Raw genomic sequence first — 22,522 nt, forward strand, 5'->3', positions numbered from 1 at the left:
TATACATAGAGTCATAAGGACTGAATTCTGAAAAGGAAGGGAACTTCAGCTGTTTCACTCCTTCTCATACCCAGAAAATACGAGCCTAACTGCAAATTCCAGCCCATAAACTATTGCTATTGAAGTCCATCCCATTTTCAGACCAATGCTTTTCCTTTACAAACAACAACAACAACAAAAAAATTAAATACTGAAATTTCATAATTTCTGTAACTAAGTAAGTTCCAGTTATGCACAACAAAAGGACTTTTTTCACTATTTAACTCATTATCCATCAGAAGCAAAAAGCCAGTTCTGCTCCTTTACCATTTCTTCCTTCAGCCATATAACAAAGCTGCAAGACCAGTCACCATGAAATTAGAGCTGCAACTCAGCTTGATAAATGACTGATTTTTAGTCTCTGAAGTCCACTAAAAAGTCTGGTGTTTGACCCATGTACATTTGGAACCAGCAGAGCAGTTCTATAAATGTTAAGAGAATATAATATAAACCACAGAAATTTAAGCTCCAGGAGGTATTAAAAATATTTTTGATGTTACATTTTTGCTTGCTCTTGTACTGTACAAAACTAATTTGACTGTGTTCCTCTCCTCCCCACCCCCAAATTAAATCCATTGCTAGAGGAGAGCAGGGTTTTCATCAAGGCTAACTTCAGCTTGGTCATGTTAAAAATCTTCTTGTTTTTTTTCTTTTTTTTTCCATAAAGGAGAGGTGGATGCACATATTTGTATCTAAAAGGCTATTCAGAGCAGAAGAAAACACTGACAGACTCCAAAGCAGCTTTGTTTATTTGCATCATTCTTTTGCATTCACTTGCCAGAAATGAGCATATTCTACCTACAAATGTACACTCTGTTCATCCTAAACCTAAAATGTAGATATGGCATTCAGGATCATAAACATTCCACGCTATATTTAGCTTATAATACTGGAAGGTATCAATTCCCTGGGTTTAACAACACATCAAGCAACTACCAGGATATTTCTTCTGCTTAAGTTCTTCATTTCTTTACAGAAATAGAAGCTCAATATAGGTCACTCCTCACACAAGGGCAGCATTGCCAAGGCTGTTTTGCATTAAGCCATACCAAGAGCTCTGCCATTTCATATTTCCATATTTCCATAAGCAACCTGCAAAAGAAACAGTGAGGTGCTCTCATAAAGCTCCTTAATAATATTCAGTTATTTAGGATAGCAAGGATGATGGCTGATTATGAAGAATTACTGATGGATCTAATTCCAACTAACCTGGGAATAGAATTTGCAAATAAAACTCAACTGAAGTGAAGCAGGGCAGAGAGAAGGAAACACCTGCTAAATTAATTTACAAATTGCTGGACTTTGAGTTGCCTATTGACTCAGGAGTGAGATATTAGGGTTAAACAACATCTATTCATTAATGAGTCAAATTGTTCAAAAACCTCAACTGGATGCTACACATCAAGAAAGGATAATAGAGCAGTACAGAAATAGCATCATCCTGCCTTACAATCCCTGCTCCCACCTCAAAACAGGGAGAACAGAACTGAAAAGATTCAAAGAGCAGCAGAAAACTGTTATCAAATGCACCAAACACCTTCCATTTAAAAATAATTTAGAAAGCTGCAATTCTGTATTCTGGGAAAGACAAGTGGGGCTGTATGGAATCCTGAGTGATGAGGACACCCCTTCACAATAGCTGGGAGGAAAGATTTGATGCAAATAATGAGAGCAAAGCTCAAAAGAAAAGTGCACCTCAGCACACCTTAGCAGGTCAGCTATGGAACTTCTTGCTAGAGTGATTCAAGGAAAGAGTAGGAAAAAACCCACAGAGGAAAAAAAAATTATTTAGTAAATATAGAGTGACACAGTATTTAACCTTTTTTTTTTTTTTTTTTTAAAGAATCCCAATTTTCCATTTCTTCAGAAAATATGAGGAATAAAACCAAATTTTTTTGCCAGGAACAAAGTTAAGCACTTTGCTTACAATACAAATGCTCTACCAAGAGAGGGCAGCAAAATACCTTGCAAGCATATTTTACACATAAGAGATTAAATACACCATTGTTGAGAATAATTTCTCATTATATCTCACTGAAGCATCCCTTTGTCAACAAAGAAAAAAAAGCCAAAAAAACAAGCAAACAAACAAAAAAAAAAAACCCAACCAAACAACTCACTAATTTTAATAAGTTTAATAAACCTTTTGAACAGCAAACCACAAGGTCCACAGATCAGAAGATCAGTATGACAGTAATGCAATAAAGTTGCTTTAACAACTTAATAAGCAAGGAAGAATTCCATAAACTACACACTAGATCTCAGCAAGTGTTACAGTTGTAGCTAAAAAAGATTAAAACCACATTTGATTATTAAAAATATTGCATTAAATCCCTCTGGTTTTGTTTAGATAGTAGTGAAATGCTCGCTGTGCAAAGACAATGTGATTATTCTAACTATTCTACAAGTGTACTTATTCAATCTAAGAGCTAATTTCCATTAAATAGCTGAGCCTGCTGTAAAACTGTACATGTCAGTCACACACAAGGTATTGTTACTCATGTTTAGATTCAGAGTCACCTTCAGATCTCAGAATAGCTGCTAGCTTTTATCACAGGGACTACTCATGACACTTTCTTTGTGGATTTTAATTAGCTTCATGACAAAAGCATTTTGGGAAACTTCACTTTAGTGTGTTTTGGGGGAGGCTCTCTGTTTTTTTCTTTGTGGTGCTCTTTTTGAATTCACTTACTTTAATACTGCATCAGCTTTTAAAACTATTTCCCCTCTTGCCCTTAATTCTTTTGTCCAGTTAAGGAGATACTGGGGATAAAGAAAGAATCATATTTACAATACTAACTTGTGACTTAATATGAGCATTAATCCTGCAGTTCTTTGGGCAGCCAAGCAGCAGGAGCTGCTACATTCCTGAAATAACACATGGAAGAAAAAAGAATGCAATGAGCAGAATTAAGCACACACTGTTGCATCCCTGCTGAACAAAGTCCCCCCACATTCTGTGATGGTGAAAGTGTTTAGAATTTCTCCTACACAACAACTGCAAAACAGAATTGCAGTTAATTTACTTACCCAGGTACACACAAAGCCTTCCTGGCTTGCTCTTGATCATAAAAAGGAATAACAATTAAGAAGTCCTGCTGTCTCAGCTCCTGTTATTATATGAAATGAGCCAATACCACATCCACACTGAGATCACTTTCCATTTAGCAAGCAGCATCACATCTTTCAAAACCCAGTGTATGTATTGGGTAACTAGGAAGCTGTCTCAAATTAATACTATCCATTATTTTTTTATCTGTACTGGGGATGGGGAAGGGAACAGGTGGGTTTTTTAACTTCTGTTCCTGAAGGAGAATGACTGAGATCCTCTGGTTCTTTTGCTGAAGACCTCAACATAGTCAATGAAAAGAATGGAGTTCTCAGTTAATTCTCTTTAAAATCTTGCCATTACCATACAGGTTGAAGAGAAGACAAAGATCTCAACTAGATTAAGAAACTTGATAAAACAACATTCTGTTTCAGAGAATTTCTGTTTCCTTTCCTAGGACACTTTTCACATCTAAGCCTCCATATCTTTGTCACCTGCAGCAAAGTTACTGCATTTGTGGAAAGACTACATCCACCACAGCAAGGATGCCTTGAAACATGAAACTCCCATTGTGTCAAAACCCAGAGCTTCTGTCACAAGGGCACCAAGAGTAAAAAAAACCCATGAGTAACAAATTCAGAGCTGAAACAGCTTGCAAAAGCAAAGAGCTGCCTGCTCTGACAGGTCACCTTGCCTCCTCAAGTGGAAGTTGTGCTGTACATTCACATAAATCTTCAGGATTCTAACACTAGCTTGCCTTGCTCTTGGCTGTGAGATCAAGCCATTACATTTTTTCCTAAAAAGATGATAGGAAACTGCACTGAGAAGCCCATATATCAACCTGAATAACAGAGTTCAGCCATGAACCTGGAAGGCTTCTTGTCACAAAGCCAGATACTTTAAAAACAGAGGTATTTCCACCAACAGTACAAAGGCATCTTTGTATCACATCCAAATTCAGCAGGCACTGAACTGACAGACATTCCAAGATGAACAGAAATTTGTTTGAAGTATTTAATTTTAAAACACTGTAGAAAACAAAGATCCAAGACAAAGCCTGCAGAAAACAAAACATCTTGAAGAACAGACCTGAGTGAAGTAGTTGTTGAATTGAATGAAGAGGTCAGCTGCAGGCAGATAATACATTATATTTGACAGCTGTTAGTCATCATTTATGAACACACCAATTTCATATTTCTTTCTTTCTTGGCAGAAAAACTGTGTGTCAAAGCAGGGCATCAAATCACTCAGAAAGATCAATATGAATATTATCCCTGTTTTGTCTGCTTAAAGATACAAAAACAAGGCAAATGGGGGAGAAAAAAAAAGTATCAGTAATATGTACTGAAAGAAGACAGCAAAAACCTATCTCTTGAGTCATTAAAAAACACAACTGAGGAGAGATTTTCCGTGTCCTGCACAGTGTTTCACAGCTTTTTTTTGAAAAATAGTTTTTTGCTTTTGCTGTTACTTTTTCTAAAATGACAAGATGTGGCAGAAGAGACAAGGATGACACCCAGAAGGCAGCATGAAGGTTGCCAGACTATTGCTGGTTTCAAATATTGCAGAAATATTCTGCACTTATTGTTCTGAAAGTTACCATGAAGACATTCAGTATAAGAAACCAAAAGTGGTTCTAAGAAAGTACTCAACAGTGTATGTATCTTTCTTTCTGTGCTTCACTAGAGGTTTTTTAAGTTTTAAAGACAAGAAATCTAGGAATAACTACTATGCTGATGTTCTAGAAGTAAATGTATTACAACAACTATGATTAAAGCTGGGCTCATCAAAACAACTGAGTTGTTCAACCTGAAGTCTCATGCAGCCAGGCTTTCAGGGCTGCCTCGAGCTCCTCCAACCCTGCCTCCCAAGTGTGGAGCAACAAACAAGACAGCAATGTTTTGAGTTTTATTCTCCAATGCTGTTAGCCCCAGCATGTGGGAACAGATAGCATTATCTAATCCAACAGTCACTACTTACTAGAATACATCTCACATGATGGTTCTCCTCCTCCCACCACTGAGTCACTGCAGCAAACACAGCAGCTGGCTGCAGACAGGCTGCACAAAGTCTGGCTGAGCCACAGGCAGAGCACCAGATGCAGGCTGACCTCAGCTCCATCTGAAGCATGCTGAGCACCTACCCTCTGATCATCAGGAACTGCATGTGCTCTCTGGACATCAACAGAAGCAGACACAGACACAGCCAATACACTTTATCCCTGCTGAAACTACTAACAGGGAAAAAAAATGTGCTTTGACATGTTATTTTGAACTTAGCTCCTAGCTTGATTTTTAAGTTTAATCCTCTGATCATCTTCTACACAAGTTCAGAAAAATGTGTCTATTATGGCCCTTCAAATTTGCAGGAACTTATCTGAGTAATCAAAAGGGAGTACCAGCATTAAACTTGCTCTTCCATCTTTAATATAAAATATTTATTCACCACTCCAAAATTCAGCATTTACCACAGAGCTCACTCTCCTGTACGGTCACGCAAACCCACTGAACACATATCTCGGTGCATACACATTATGTACCATGGAATGAACACACACCACCCCCCAAATTTCATAATTCATGTACAAAGAGAAAATACATCCACATCTTGGAAATTTGCAATCTGTATTGACATCAAACACAGGCAGCCTCCACAAGGCTGAGAATCTTCATAAATAAGAAGTACACGGATGCACCAATAACATGAGCTCAGCAGAAGTGATCAATATTTAACCTCTTTGTATCTTCCTAAGCAATCTCAGCTGCATAAGCTTCACTTTGCATTATCTAAACTAAACTCCTTCCCCAAAACTCTTAACAAGTCAGCTTTATTTTCTGTCAAGTGCTTGACAGTCAGGACAGCTCTACCTGAACATAATGCTCATGGTGTCAGAGAAACCCAGACAAGACTCAGCTTGGTACAGTGAGCAAGAAATCAGGACTCAGAAGATCTGCCTAGTCTGACTGTGAAAGGGCAGAAGTTTGTGAGGTGAGTTTATGTACATGCTCTGGAACTCAGTCTATGTATAGTATATGCTTAGTATATGCTCTGGCACATTAGTGCCACTCTGAACAGTGCCCTGTTCTTTAAGCAGCAGTGGGAGGTGAGGCACTTTCAAATTACTGTTTGTTTGTTTTTTTAAAAATTTGTATCTAACACTTAACACAATCTGAAATTATGAAGGCATGTAATTGACTACATATATAGTGATTTTGAAACTGCACTAATCTAGGTCCTTTCAGTTATTCCCAGTGTTCAGGCAGCTTTCTCTTGATCAGTCACCATTGCATGTAACACTTCCAATGTCCAATTTTCCCTTCACACTAATGTGGTCTACAGGTTGGTGGTTTTCCCCTCTAAAACCAGGAACCCACTATGAACTCTCATTCTATTCTGTAGTATCATCAAATTCTGTAGTATTATCCAACTCCTCCTGCTCTCCTTCATTCTCATGTGTCTCCTCACATCAGCAACAAGGACTTGCTTTGTTCAGCAAAACACCAAATCAAATTTGATTGTTAAAGGTCCCATTGGTGCACTGATGCCTGTTCTTGTGCTCCTTACACTCCCACAGCAATCCTCCTCTCTTCCACATTAACTAGGAAATTGCCTCTTGGAATCTCTCAAATGCTTTACCAAGGTCCAGGAACAGCCTTTCTGCTTTTGCAAAGAAAACACTGTCTGGGTCCAGTTTACTGTCCTATGTTTTATCTGTCAGCAAAGTCAAATTAGCAAGCTTTCATTTCCTTGATCAAAAGGGATTTAAGGTTTAGGAAAAAGCTTTTATGCTCTAAGCTAAAAATGTATTAGCTGGAAGTAATAAGAACTAGGTTTTATCAGTCAAGCAAAAATTAGTAGCCAGTCACCATGATAAAGACATGAAGAGACAACCAAAAACCTGACATGTATTAGATAGAGGAATTCTAATAGACTAAGGGATCTATTAATGCTCCTGGATCAAACCTCATTAAGCCTAATTTTCCTCATCTCCATCTTTTCAATATATTATCTCAAACTAACAGAACATGAACTCTCCTGGCAGAAACTAGATCACAGAAAGACAACTGTACTCATGGAATTTTAGAAAAAAGAAGAATCTCAGCAGCAGGAAAACCTACTTTCATTGAAACTCCCTCTCCATAGTGCATTCCACAGAGTACAGTGGAAATACAGTTTCATAAAAGGGAACCAGAATAACCAAAAATCTGGAAAAATATAGAACAGCTTCTAACTCTAATTTCATGTTCTGCAACAAACAGAAAAAACCACACAGAACTGAAAGATTTCAAAGCAATTTTATCCATGTCACCAGAATACTGCTTAATGGAAGAGTGGTCTTCTCAGTCTTCTGAACAGATCAATATTACCAGCATCTACATTTATGCTGTAACCACACAGCACCCATTACATCTATCCATAAAGATCCATAAAACCAGGTAAGTCTCTGAAAACTTTATTTTTCTACTAAATGGAAAGAAAATGAAACAGGCTAAAAAAAAAAAAAAAAAACAAAACAAAAACAAAAAAAAAAAAAAAACCCAAACAAAAAACCAACAACTTCCTTTTGATTCCATCTAGACAATGTCTGCTCCCAAACAATAAACAATACAATCATACGAGTGGATTCTACTGACCTCTCAAACCCTGAATCAAAAACCAACAACTCCCTCCCTCCCTCTGTACCTCAGATTAGAGCTATTATATGGTCAGTTATAATTTAATCAATCCATATGCCTTTTAAAGAAATCCTATTTCCTTGAAAGAAACTGTTGGATAAATGACACAATTTCAGAAGCAAAGGAAAACTGGAAGCTGTACATCTGGCCAGTAACTAGGGAAAAGTTACAGGCTGTGGGAAATCAGTAGAAACAAGGCTACCAGCCTTGAAACAAGGACACACAGTCATGGGCAAACTTCAATTCCTTTGAACTGCAATAGTTACATTGATGCTGAACTGCAGGATGCAAGTTTTTTCCCTTAGCATTTCTACATATGTTTTCTAAACAGGTCAGGAGAATGTAATAATTACTAATTTAGAGGGGGGAAATATTTTATTGTAGTTAAAAAAAATAAGATTAGCAAAATTGAGAAAAAAATGGTTTTAAAATAAAAACCTTGCCTTCGAGTCTTTTAGTAAACAAGAAACTGCTACATTTGACTCGCACTGAACTGACACTAAAATTAAGAATCCTTCCACAGGATTTATGAAAACCACACCATATCAATACTAAATTCTAACACAGGCACACTCTGTGCTTTCTTTAACAATATCATAACAAATAAAGTACTTAATAATTACAACCCCTCCTAATATTCTGCTGCTGCACTTTGCAAACTTGCAATGTTTCCGAGTACTTACGATAGAATTCGGTCAAGTTTTGGTCCATGTTGTCCCTGAAGGACAGTAGGGGGCTTGTACACCCTCATCATTCCTTCCTATCTGCCCAGATCCTCTGTTCCTGGAGCTCCTGGTCTCTTTATTTATGAAGCAGTGACCATTTTGAAGTTATTTATAAACATTAACTCATTACATTCCCAAGTGTCATATTAGATACCAACTCAGTGACTCATATTTCTGACAATGTATTTATCACTGCTGGGAGAGAAGGTAAATTTACATGCTTGAGTAGCACACACAGGCATGCCATGAACTAATCTTGTATTTTAAAATGGTCTTTGGCATTAGGTAACTCTGAAGTTATTAACAAATACATATGTCAACTGAAGCTGGCTCATTATCAATCAGTAGCATTTATAAACACCGCCTGGGCACCATTCTGACAAACAAAAACAAGCTACAGAACAAAATATCCCTTCAGTTTTGAGGATCAAAAATGGAAGCTGGAGTGTTTTAAAGCTGTGCATAAGTGAGTGCAAGTTAAGGAAAATTACAGCTAGCTTCAAGCACTCCCTGAGAGGGAAAGCATCCACCATGTGTTAAGGTCTCTTAAAAGACAGTAACAAAATTATCAATTCATCAGAAAAAATTGCTTCATTACACCTTATGTGTAACTTTGGCCTCATAAAAACCTCAGTGTTTCAGATGGCACATCTGGTCCTAGCAGCCTTAGAAACAGTATCACTGAACAGTAAGCAATACAAATATTCAAGTATGAAGCATTGCAGCAAAATAAACAAAGCACTATTAGTACTGTAGCACTTTTATCCAAAATAGAAGGGCATCTAAATCCTTTCTAAAATAGAGAAAAACCTCTGAACCAAAATGATGTACTTCTGCTGGCAATGAACTAATTTCACTCTTCGATTCCCTATTTTGCCAAGATTCCTGAACACTGGTTATGAAAGCAAAGGAAAACATCAGAGCCACTGAAGAGCTCTCTCTGCTATGCCACTCTTCACTGGTCAGTCCTTTGGCAAAATATTTCTGAAGAAATGTTTCTATTTCTGCCTAGGAAAACCCTGAAGCTCCAAGCCACATAATTTAACTTTGAAATTAGTCCTTCTCTGAGCAGAGGATTGGACCAGACCTCCACAGGGTCCCTTTTTCAACTTGAATTTTCATGCAAGCAGATATTTTTCTCCAGCTTAGAATAATTTTAAAAACATTTTCGTGCACTTGACATGGGAGTCAGTTCCACACTACTAAATCCAGGTACACCTAAGAGGAGGGATGTGAGAGCAATCAAAGACAACTACTACCAAGCCACATTTTTAAGAAAACCCCCAGCCAACAGACACACATTCCACAAGACAGACTTGGCAAAGCCTTTCTCCTGATCCATCACAAACCCCATGCTCCTTCCCACGCTGCAACATTTATTCCCATTTCATGCATTCCCTGTAGTCTTACTGCTCCCCACAGGATTCAGGTCTGCCCACACTGCCTCTACCCTTTACTGAGATTGGAAATGTCACTTGGAGATGTTAAAAGCAATATAGACTTAAACCTTTTTTTCCCAACTATTTACTACTCTCTACATTATGGTAGTAACTCTTGTTCTTACAGTCTGAAAGCTGCAAGACAGTTACTACAGAAGAGAAGGTCTAGCTTAGAGTTAATTGAACTTTATAACCATGTAGTTACAGGAGTAATGAGACTGAAGAAGCATTTGTGAAATGTTTTAACAAAATTACATGTTCTTCTTAAGCTTAATGACACAACAGCAATCTTTCCACAGACAATCTGCCTAGCAGCATAAGTAAACACCCACTCCAGGGCTCCATCCTTGTTTCAGGGAAAAACAAAACAAACCCAGAACCAGACTTCAAAGAGGACATTGCATTAAAAGGAAACAAGTAGAGCACACCAATCAAAAAAGCCAAGCCATAAGAATGCCATCTGATAGATGTCCTTCACATACCAAAAATTTCAAGAGACTTTTAGAGCTCTTAATATGGGGCAGCACTTTTTTCTGGGGAGATGCCTATCTGCAATGCTTCCCTCAAAAGTATTTCAGCATTAAATTTCAGATAATGCAGCCTTCTAAAGGAACAGAGAGCAAATAAAAATACTAAAAGCTACTAATGTAGGACACAAGAAATATCAAAAGAAAAAAGGCTTTTTAAAAGTCTGTCAAAAGAAATGACATAGAAGACTTTTATCATGACAGAAAACTTGCACATAAACACATCAAAGAGACAAATTTGTAATGAGCTTCTTGCTATTTGTTTTTAAACAAGGTAACTTTCAGATAAAGTGATTCCTACTGATTAAGAACTCACAGAAGAAAAAAGACAGACAAGTATGACCAATTTTGATGTCAACCTTTTGTTCAACATATACAGCCTGTTTATCAAATGAATCATTCCTAAATGGGCAATCTGGTTCTGCTCACCTTCTCATAAACAAACTAACTGCTGAATAGCAAAACAGAAAAAAACTTGAGTGCTAATTAGACCCAACATGTTTAAGCATTCTTGCAGTTACCACAAGAAAATATTAGGTGCATTTACACCATTGGTCTGGACCACCTCCCATTTATTCAAGGCTCTGTTCCCTGTATCTGTCCTGCATGTGACCTAAAATGCTCCCAGCATCCCTTCAGGAAGGGAACAGCTAATCTCCTGGGAGTATTTTGATGGTAAAATAATCCAGGATTGCAGCACAGGCAGTGTGCTTGGGACAGCCCAAGGTCTTCCTGTTTTCACTTAGCCCAGTGTGACAGCAGTGTCCTACAAGACTTTCCCATGTCATACACCCATAACCTAGACACTCACCCTGCAGCAACACCCCATATTGCCACGAAACAGAAGTAGGAATATGGCAACCACAGAGTTTGTAGAAACTGGGCACTTCATCAATACATAATGATTATTAAAAAGAATGGGAAAAAAATCTGTATATTTGAAATGCTACAGGTCTGAAAAAAATATCCCACAGGGACAGAATATGACTGGAACAGCTTAGCTTGGAGGAAGCACCAACTGGTGAACACCAGGGGAACACAGACCAGCCACTGAGGACAGCAGAGACAGAACCAGCACTGCTCCAGCTGAAATTTAAACTGCTAAAGGCTCCACCAATTTATACACTAAAAGCAGAAAATTAAGGTGTTTTGCTAAAGGACACAGTGTAAAGGCAAACAAGATTTCCAATAGAATGTTCTGATCTAGTACATCCACATCCAGGACAAAAACCCTGTCATTTGTGATGACTCAACTCTCTGCTTCTAAAACTTCCTTCCTCGCTTGCTGCTTTTTTCATTGTCAAAAACTGAACGCACAACAGTCACTGGAAAATTAATTAGCCTGGTTGCAAATGACAACAGTGAACTCTCCCAAGGCTTCCCCTCTGATCTCCAGCTCTTTCCTGGCATGCCAATTTCAATGGCATTGTTTGAACGGGTGGAGAGCACGAACAAGGGAGCCAGTGACAAAGTTTTTACAGAGCGGCACTAATGAAAACTGTGCACATACAAATGCTGCCCTCATGCAGGAGAGCAACACCAAGTCCTTGACATTTATTTGCTCCTCATTAGGAGTTATCACTTCCTTGAACTGAACAGCTGTTCACTTTTAATACCATACCTTCTCTGGATTTCCATCTCTTCTTGTGATGGACCGTTTTGTACTTGAGAGGGAAGCTGTGAATTCTGTCGAGGCAATGTAGGACCTAAGAGCAAAGACAGATCATAAATTAATGGTTTGAATGTTTACCATGCAAAAAAAGCACAAAATCAAGGAAAGAGGCCAGCCATCACACCACATTTTAAGAACTGCTCACTTTTGCTTTTTAAGCCAAACAAGCTCAACAACATAATGCAGCAAATGAAAACTGCAACCTCAGGCATGTTCAGTGTTACCTCACACATCTGCAGAATGAATTTATTTCACATGGATGGAAAGGTCTCACAGAAATGCAGAACAAACTCTCTGTATGATGGAATTTGACAAAAGCTTTGAAAAGCACTCCAAGTCTGAATTTTTCTTAAAACAATGAACAAGTACTCTTGGAGGAGCAGGAAAGGCTCAAAAAATTAAAACACTCACCTAAATAGAACACTGGAAAAGGGGGAGAAAACAGAAAAAGGAAAAAAACAAAAGAACAGGAGAAAAACCATCAGAACCATATCACCACATTGAGAGAAGGAAGATAAAGCATGTTTCTACAGGTCATACCAACATTTACTCAGGTTTCAGGTCATCAGTTTGGTGTCTAAAGGAATGGAGCATATAACAAATGTGAAAACTGAGTTCTGCTAAGCACAAGAGATGCAAAAGGGAAGGTCATGCAAAATCATCTTCAGCCTTTACTGATGAGAAATTCTGAACCATACAACTTTCAAGTAATTGTCTATGTGAGATCTGTATTCTAGAAACAAAAAAAAACTTGACCATTTTAATCACAAATGCATTTATAGCACAAAAATGCGTGAAAAAAATGAAGAATGGTGAAGTGTGGAATGGAATACAGGAGACCATGAATGCATTGCTACTGTGAGACAGTAATCCAGGAAATTATTTAGACTATAGCTATACTCAAGATCATTAAATTTATAAGAAACAAGAATTAAAATCAATTAAAATGGCCTATTTTGAAAATACTCAAGAGCAAAGCAGAAATTTCTCACAGATATTTCATCAAACTAATTAGAGTTATGGAGTTGTAATGAGATCTTCCCCATCTCAAATATCAAAATGCAAAAATTTTTCCTATCTGAACTCGTGAAAGTCACCCAAACCATAAAAAGACCATGTGAGATACACTGACACATCAAGGACAAGCAACTTGCTTGAGACACAGCAAACTAAGTGCCTTGGTTAAAAGCCTTACAAAAAGATTCACTTCCTCAGAATGCCACAGTATTATGTCCACTGTGAGCTTTAATCATGAAAATTATAAAAGTGTACAGTATCTATGTACCCTACAATTACAAAAAGTAATGGAACTGAACTGAGGAAGATAAAAGCAGGCAGTGTGTTACAGAGGTGGTGTCTTCCTTAGTTATTCTTTCAGCAAGCATTAGGCCCTTATACCTAATGGCTTGATGTTGTTTGGGATGTACTATTTCTGTAGTAAGTAACTCCAAGAGACACCCACAGGTATAAAACCTATAGTATTTTAAATGCAATGATAAATTAATAATTAAATTACCATTAAGTAGGAACATCTGCCACATGGCTCATCTGGAAAACTTTCCTGCTTTCAACCTTCCATAAGACACACGTCCTCCTGCCCTCTCCCCTGTGTGACAGGTGGAAAGCTGTCATGCCCACTAAGCCATGACTGCAGCTCCCAGGCAGCTGGGCTATTTGCTGCCTGCACCAGGATGCAGCCTTTCATGGGCTTTCACAAGCAGACACAATCCAGCAGCAGCTAAAGGTGCTATAAACACCACCACTGCTGCTTGCCATGCCCAACAGAGCACTTGGAGCAAGTCAAGGCTCACAGACTGAGCTGCAAACTGCAAGCAACACTTGAAGTATCAGAGAAGTGATGAAATTCATGTCCCATTCTTCAGATTGAAACACGCTGACCTAAAAATTAATCACGATGAACAAAAATAAAAAGAAATGGTGACAATGTGTCCACAAACCAACCAGAACTATTTTATACTGAAAATGCAGTAAAAATGAAAAGTTCAAGCTTCCACCAATTTAATCTGAAAGAGTTTTTTGGAGGAAGGTATTATGCAGTAGCTGGATGCAGACTACCACTCCACAATCTTTCCACCTTACTCCTTCTTCACCCAACACCTCCAGAAAGCAAACACCAAGCTTCACGTGCCCTGGCTCTTCCAACTCACCTAGCTAAGAGAGAATATGTTCTTGTAATCTAAAAATCCAGAGCACTGTCCTTGTCCTTTATAACATAAAACCATGTTATCCATCAATTCTGCACAAGGCCAACATGAGCAAGCCAAGTCAGCTTCAGCTTGGCCAGCCTGCTCCAGTGATGGGCTTGTTTCATGGCTGTGCACACAGGAGACAGAACAAAAATCACCTGCTGGCAATTAACCTGGTGGTTCCACCACTTTTTATACATTTTTGCCTCAAGGAAATGCAACCTGAGTACACCAAAGGCTTGCAGGAAAGGGAAGTTCAGCTCCCAAGATATCCATCCTTTTTTCTCATGAAATTTTCCTCTGCAGCCACCCAGCTAATGAACATTAGAAAGTCAAAGGTACACACCAGGTGGAAAAGTATGTTTTATCCTAGAAGGTTTATTACAGCAAGCCAAGACTACCACTTCATTGCTAAAATACAACTGCCTGGGTAGCAGGACAGGTGGTATATTAAATAAACAGGAACTAGCTAATAAAAACCTCTCTCAGAGACTTTTGAACACTTCAGGATACCTCAGAAACATCAACCCCCACTACCATTAGTGAGAAATACTCAGATACTGCCTGGAAAAGAACTCTGATCCTCCTACAGGATCACTTTATAATCAGAAGCCAATATAAGCCCAGTGAGAGAAGAGGCTGAATGGTCTATTCATTCTGAGTTTTAAAGAAAACCTAACATCTCTCTTTTTCTAAAAAGGCACAGATGGTACACTCTGCAGCACATTCTGACAAACAGAGGATATAATTTCATACTAATTTGTTCAGCAGCCATTCCAGCTTCAGTGCCTTCTATTTTTCAGCTTATTCTCACCTTTGCATCACCCTTCCTCTACAACAGCTCAGGCAACTGTGTGGTGAGAGATGGACTGGAAATCTAAAACATTAGAAATCCCAGGGAAAAAAAGCCTGCATTAAGCATTCCCACCAGCTAGATGACAGCTAGACCTGGTTCTTCATGCAGTCACACAGACAATTATGGTGGCATCAACATTAGAACATCAACAGACTGCTGGGGACTGCTTGAACCAAATCAAGCATCCCCAACATCACCCCTTCAAAGCACAACCAGAGTTATAGTTTATCCAATTCCTTAATTTTTCAGCCCTAACTGACTGGGTACCTTGTATCTCTCTATACAAAAGCCAATCCAATTTCAGTTGCACAACCCTAGGAAAGTATAACTGGCAAGCTGGGGAAGGAAACACATGGTTTATCCTCAATGCCTTTTGTTCCTATTGCTTCACTCTTTCAGTTGCCTTCTCTGCTTTGGAGTGTCACACCATATCCTACCCCACTTCTTTTAATGCCAGCTGCATTGTATGTTATCAGTGCTGACACTGGCTGATATTGAAAATATCACAGTCCTATAGCCCTAAAAAAGCCCAAGCATCAGCTGTTCTATTGGTTCAACACATGTCCTGCAAGTTAAACACTGAGCTACAGTGTGTGCTTTCATTTGGCTGGACAGGCTTACTTGGGAGCTGGTAACATAAGGGTGGATGAAAAGGGGTTTGGGGGGGACCAGTGGCAGCCAGATCATATGAAACCTTCCTCAGAACCCCATATGCCCTAATTCAAGAAGGAAAAACCACACAGAAAACTTCACTCCTGCAATTATTGTAAAAGACAAGCCCTAATTTCTGAATAAATCTAGTAAAGCTGGTCAACTATCACAAACAATAATTTTAGTCTGAGGTGAAGATCTCCATTTTCTCCCCAGAGAAACAGCTTATATAAACAACTCAGTAACTAAGAATTTCCACTTCTCAGTATGTTAGTGCCAAAACTAAACAGTGTTCCAATTACACAGTCTCCTATCCAAATCAAAATATGACTTGTCTTTTAGAAGTTTTTTCAGAGACTGAAAGTGGACAGCAAATTTATTTATAGACTTATATGATATAAACGAATTACAATCTTCAGAAAATATTTTCTTTAAGGACAGTTTGAATACTCCTACTTAGCAAAGCCCACACCCTAGGCAAGAGATCAAAGCTAGAGCCAAAAGACGTATTTTTGTTAGGGTATATAAGAACTTACTAAAAAAAAAATGATGTTTTAGTAAATGGTTAAAGTTTTTCTGAATGAATGGAAAACAGGCTTTTCAGAGATCTGTGCAGGAAGCAATAAGAGCAACTATGATGAAATATCCCTCTTTCATGTGTCTCCAGCTCCTTTTCCCATTCAGAGCCTGTCCTGCTCTAGGCCATGCCAGAACAAAGTCTGGTTGATTTGCTACCCAGCCTTCAGCAGAACCAAAACCACATCACTCCTCGAGCCTGGATGTGTTATGGGTTTATATGCAAGACTATGATGGCCAAAAACAAGGCCATTAACTAGTGACAAAATTTTCTCTAGTACTTCTGTTTGGGTGAATCATCTTCCAGCCAACACTTCCCTTCCAACACCTACTTCCTCACTCACAGCTACTTTCAGCTAAGTTCAGTCACTCATCACTCCAAACTTGAAAGTAAACTCTTTCACTTCAATCCACAAGCTCTCTTAACCTGATCAAGGTAATAAAAGGCAACAAGAACAACAAAACTATTCATCAAAACACAAATTTAAGCAGAGGTAAGCCTCCTATCAGTGCTAGCAGAACCCCCTATCAGTGGCAGCAGTGCCTTGGAAACCAGGCACTGATAACCTGGGAGCCAGGCTTGGCTCAGCACCAGTGTGCTGGGGGACCTCAGCAGCTCCCAGTTTCCCTCTGCCATCCTTCCATGGAGCTTCACCTGCAGGGAACTATGGCAGCTTGATGAAACTACAATATCACAAACTTAAAGGAGCGAGTATTGAAGTTAAATACATCAATACCATCTACTGTGGGATATTTATAGCTCCCCCTCCACCCTTAGCTGTGTCAAAATGTGTTTAAATAGCAATGTTATAGGTGATGACTGTCACTATTGGTGTAGAATACTACAAAAATGAGTCTAACCAAGGTATATTTCATAACTGTCTTCATGACTTTTATGAAAACACCCTACTCCCAAAAGGCAGATTTAATCTATCTACAACTTCTACTGATAATATTTTTAAAGACAACACTATAAACCCTCAACAGTAAAATATGCTGACATTCCTCTATGTTTATTAAACAAAACTTTATCCATAAATTAATGTACTTCTACTTATATTTGCCATGCAGTTCAGACCAGCTACCAGATTTTAATTAAATTATTCAGGTTATTTACCTACAATTTAATGCTTTCACATGATACAACACTAATTTTGAATAACAAAAACTAGAAACACCATACAGGCAACTTTGTATAACTCTGAAAACTTAGCAACCCTCCCTTCACTTCCAAACACCACAACTAACAATGATGATGCTTTCAATAATCTTATGTGCAGTTACAATGAAGAGGAAGTACACTCTGTCCCAATAGACAGGTAGAACTTAATGTAGGGTCAACATTCTGGCACATAAATCAGGATTACCTAATCATTATTAACTATTATAAACACCTACTAATGGCCTTAATAATGGCCTTATTTAATCAATCCCACATTTAAAAGGAAAGGAAAAATCTTGCTAGCAAAACCAGAGATATTATCCAACTTTTGACAACACAGGTAATAAAAATACCATCATGTTACTCCTGTTCTGACAGGGAGTGCTGACAGCCTGTTCCAGAGGCTTGCTAAGAGTGCAGGTACAGCATAATTACTTCACTGCTGTAGAATTTTTCTTCTCCCAAAACAAGTTTTAGCATGACATGAACCAAAACAGTACAAAGAAAAGCACCCCCAAGCTCCACATATGCTTTTCCTATTTCAGTCTTCTGTAGTGTCTCTATATATTCCAATTAGGCAACCCCAATTTTTGCTTCAGTTTGCATTTCCCAAAGATATTAAATTATTCAATCCATGATTTGAGTGCATTCCCCTATCAACAAGGATTTAATTACCTATCCCTGCTGGAAGAGAAAGGCCTGCACATCAATATAAAGCTGTGAATAAAGATTTGTTTATTTAATAACTGGACAACATAACTGCTAGACTTACTCATTCAAGAGGAATTCAAAAAACTTAAATCACAGGGGCTTTTTCCCCTCCATGGTCAGAAGAACAAAATAATGAGACCTTGGAAACAAACCCCCCCCCCGTTTCTTTTTCTTGCTCCCCATTTTCCTATGAATTAAACTGTGATCTAAGGCAATACTGGAACAGATTCACTAAAGCCCATCCTGACCTTGCCTTTACACCCAGGATATTCCAAAACCTTTTCAATAATCAACACATCACTGCTACATATTAGTACAAAAAACATCACAAATCTTACATCTATGTCATTCTAGAAAGAATTAAAATACTTATTTACTGTTGTGACATCCTTCCTTCAGCTCTTTCATCACCTTCATCTTCTGCAACAAACAACTCCGAGGACCTCCTCAGATGCAAATTACACATCTATAAACTCACACTCACTTTCCTATTCTCTTAGCAAGGCTTTCCTGAGGTTGAAGACAGTTGCCACACAAAGCAGCACTGATTCCAGCTGAACTAGAAGGTGCTTTTTGCAGCAAAACTGAGTATGATACTCCTTTGTTCCTCCCAGTGAGCTTCCCTTACGTGACCTTATTCCTTCAAAGAAATAATCCATTGTCTCACACATCAGAGAATTCTCAGGCTCATTTCCCTTCTCTGAAGCTTTTCTTTCATTCCACAGCAACTCTGATTGCAACAATGAGCCCTACTTAATGCAGATATGAAAATTTTCTTTGTAATGCAATGCAAAAGCTTTGCAGCAAGCCATCACCTCCAGACAAGACCAATTACTGAATATCTGAATGCACTGCATACAGCCTTAGAGCCAGAAACTCTCTTCATCTGACCTCTTAAACTTGATGACACGCACTTGTCATTAGATGAGGGTGTCACTTTTGGCCACATCAAACAGTTATTTAATGTAATGAGTACCAGCCTTCCAAAATTTTCCCAAATGAGTACCAAAAAAAAAAATCCTTGGTTCACTTTTAATGCATTTCTGAAACAGTGTGGGGCAGGCATCTACAATATTTAATTCTTTAAAACTCAGGATAAAATGCAGTCCTGTGTTGTCCTCCTTTTCTGGATTTGCAGATTGCCTACAATCTGCCCAACTAGCCAGCAGGAAAATAGGGTTTGCTAGTGCAATCATTCAAACCAGAACAAAGTTAAAACACTGACATTTATTTAAATAAACAGTGTTCAACCATTTGAGAAGTCAGGACATTGATTTGATTAGTCCTGTAACTCAAGGGGAGGACAAAACCCTAAATCTGCGGAGCATTTGCAGTAGTTTCACTGATAAGGCAGCCATTGCTTCCAAATTCTTTGAGACAAACCTGCACTGTTTCTTTAGCAGAAAGCTGCCACTTGCAGCAAAGCCTGTACTCTTAACCTCAGAGATTTTCACTCTGAACTCATCAGAAGGACAAAAAAGCCCCTCCCTGTCAGCTTAGTGGTGCCTCACTCCAGCAGATCCACTAGAGGGAGATCCTAAATAAAACAACCTCCAATTCTGCCAGCAGCCAGTAGAACAGCTGAGGATGCCAACTAAAAGATCAATGACATTTTTTAAATCTATGCAAGAGAAGGAGATCATGATTTAATTTTATTTTAAAAAGAGCAAGGGAGCCATACCCAACAGCTGACTTGCAAACCAAAAGGATGTACACAACTTAATCTTTAATATCTCTCAGAAGTCGTTTAGATTTCTGTGAACCTTTGCATAAAATTTAAAATTCATCTACAGCTTTATGAATTTCTGAATAGTATGCTCAGCTAACATTAAAACTGCTTTCCTTTTATGAATAAAATCCAACATAAAATAAGCAAGCTAATAAAAGAAACTCCCAAAATGAGAAAGCACAGCAGAAAATAAGGATACTGTGAGAATCTAACTTTAACTGGACATAATTCTAGAATAAAAGGGAAGCTATCTATGTAGGATTTCTCTGTTTTGAGTTGGAGGTTCTATATGCCATTTTAGATACACTAGGAAACACAGCAATTTATTTAAATTAATAGAGAAAAGTTGACATCTTCAAGTACAGATTTTTGAAGCAGTATCATCAAAATACCAATGAGGACAGCATGTGTGAGGAATTTTTAAAAGCCAAGCAGACACACTGAAAGAAACAAAACTAACCATATATAATGCACTGATCACCACATATCAGTGTAAGTTTATTTTATGACACATACCCTCCCAACACCTTTTCAGAAAGAGTAATTTGTTTATAAAAGGGAGGCAGATGCAATCCATTTCCTAAAATGAAGAGCTAATATTAGAACTTCAGAGCCAGTGGCCTGTCTAAGTATATATTCATCTATTTCAGAGATGCTGGGGGGGAAATCTAACACCAAGGATTCATTTCTAGCTGCACTTTTAGGACAATTATACCAACTATAGAGAAACAAAATTCACTGAAGCACAATTAGCTTCTTTCTAAATTTAGCAACCTATTTCCATTATTGAAGCAGCATGTTCAGAAAGATGCTTGATCTTTTTTACTTCTTACACTGATGCTGGTCAGAAAAATTAAGTAATCATACATTGACAAACTTCCCAGCTGATAAAACTTAGGAATACTTGTTGACAGCACTCTAACACAAAAACATTATGAACATTTATCTTTAAACATTGTCTGGAAGTGATATGAAGCTAAGAGAGAAATTCCATGTGCTTTATTAGGAACTTTTTTTAAAGAAGTAAATCAGAGCTGCTCATCAGCTGAAACAATGCTGATAATGTTAAGGTTTGGTTTTATTTCATCCTGATGGAAGCTAGAGCACCTGTCTGTGACACAGGTGACAGCTAATCTTAACCACCACAGCCCTTGGCTGACAGGAGCCAGGGAAGAACAATTATCTCCTTTGCTCACCATCAGCTTGTGATGCAGCTAATTAATGCATTTTGACTTGTGCCTGCTGCTACAGAATCAAATTCACACGAAGGAGAAACAAAGTGACAATGCTGTAATTCAGAAAAAACTTAAAGGTTATGCCCAGTCACTTTCAAACAGTTACAAAGCTTAATTCATGCCCATCTCAAAATTGTTCAGAACAAACCAGAGGACAACAGCACTCAAATCAGCAATGGGGCTGTGATAAGTCATACACAGTCATGAAATTTTACAGTCATAAAATTTTAGTTTTATACAAGTCTTTACAAATGAAAGTGGCATCTCTGTTTAATAAAGTTTCTACTACTGAACAAGATAACAATGCAGCAGCTCACAAACACCTTGCATAAAGCATCAAGAGAACGAGTCATTAGACAAATTACAAGCCACAAAATGAAAAAAGAATGCCCTGTCTAACTAAAAAATGAGCAATGCCATGCCCTTCAGCCTCTCTAGCAGCTCAGGTTTAGTATTATGAGGAATTTAACTGGATTATGAAGAAAGGTATATGCATACATACACACTGAAACATGTAACAAATTCTTCAAGTACTTTCCAATTCTTTCATGGGAAAGAACTTAAACCCCTCAAACCTGCAGCAGTAATTACCATCAATCAGGCCTTTTCACCAAAAGAATACAAACCAACACTTGACTTGTTCCCAAATGATGGTTGGGAGACAGTCAGGATGCATGAAAAGCTTAGAACTGAGTTACCCTTAGGGAAAGCAGAACTGAGGGATTTAGAAGAGAAAACACCCAGCTGAGAGGCAGAAGACTGGGAATCACAACTGGGTTATTTTAGCAGGCAAAAAGAAACCTCCTAACTCTAGCTACCATTTCTATTTTGGCCTCCTATGTTGTGTAATAATGTAAGCACTGCAGAATGCATCATCCACAGTCTAGACAGCTTAGTTTCAAAAGGTAAGTCTTGAAACGACTACCAGAATAAAAAACAACTTCTAAAACCACCTTTTTTGCTGTAGAGACAGCCCTAATATAGCTATCTAAAGGCTCTCTTCTGCACAAGAGAAAGAAAACTGGCACACAAGTACTGGCTCTTGTTACACGGGCAATCTTTAAAGTTTAATGAGGACAAAAGAATTCTATTTGGTTACAAGAACACAAAAGACTCTTAGTCCTCTAAAAGAAACTCCCTCTGGGTGTGTCACAGTGTTATACTGATCAATTTGCTGTAGAGCCTACCTAGAATATGTTACAGATATCAGCAGAAGACTGAAGGCCAGAAATTTTTCCACCACTGTTTTAAAGCCTAGGTCACCCTGG

General features: G+C 38.2%; 1 protein-coding gene across 3 annotated transcripts in view; it reads right to left on the reverse strand.

The window, feature by feature from the left end:
* Window positions 1-22,522, reverse strand: part of ENAH (ENAH actin regulator) — an 88,210-nt gene that overhangs the window by 19,682 nt on the left and 46,006 nt on the right. For all 3 annotated transcript variants that reach the window (XM_056487969.1, XM_056487968.1, XM_056487971.1), the window contains exon 4: window positions 12,077-12,161. In XM_056487969.1, coding sequence (XP_056343944.1) covers window positions 12,077-12,161 — 85 coding nt within the window. The remainder of the gene's footprint in view (window positions 1-12,076; window positions 12,162-22,522) is intronic.

The sequence above is a fragment of the Oenanthe melanoleuca genome, chromosome 3 (genome assembly GCF_029582105.1).
Source record: "Oenanthe melanoleuca isolate GR-GAL-2019-014 chromosome 3, OMel1.0, whole genome shotgun sequence".
Classification (NCBI taxonomy): Eukaryota; Metazoa; Chordata; class Aves; order Passeriformes; family Muscicapidae; genus Oenanthe; species Oenanthe melanoleuca.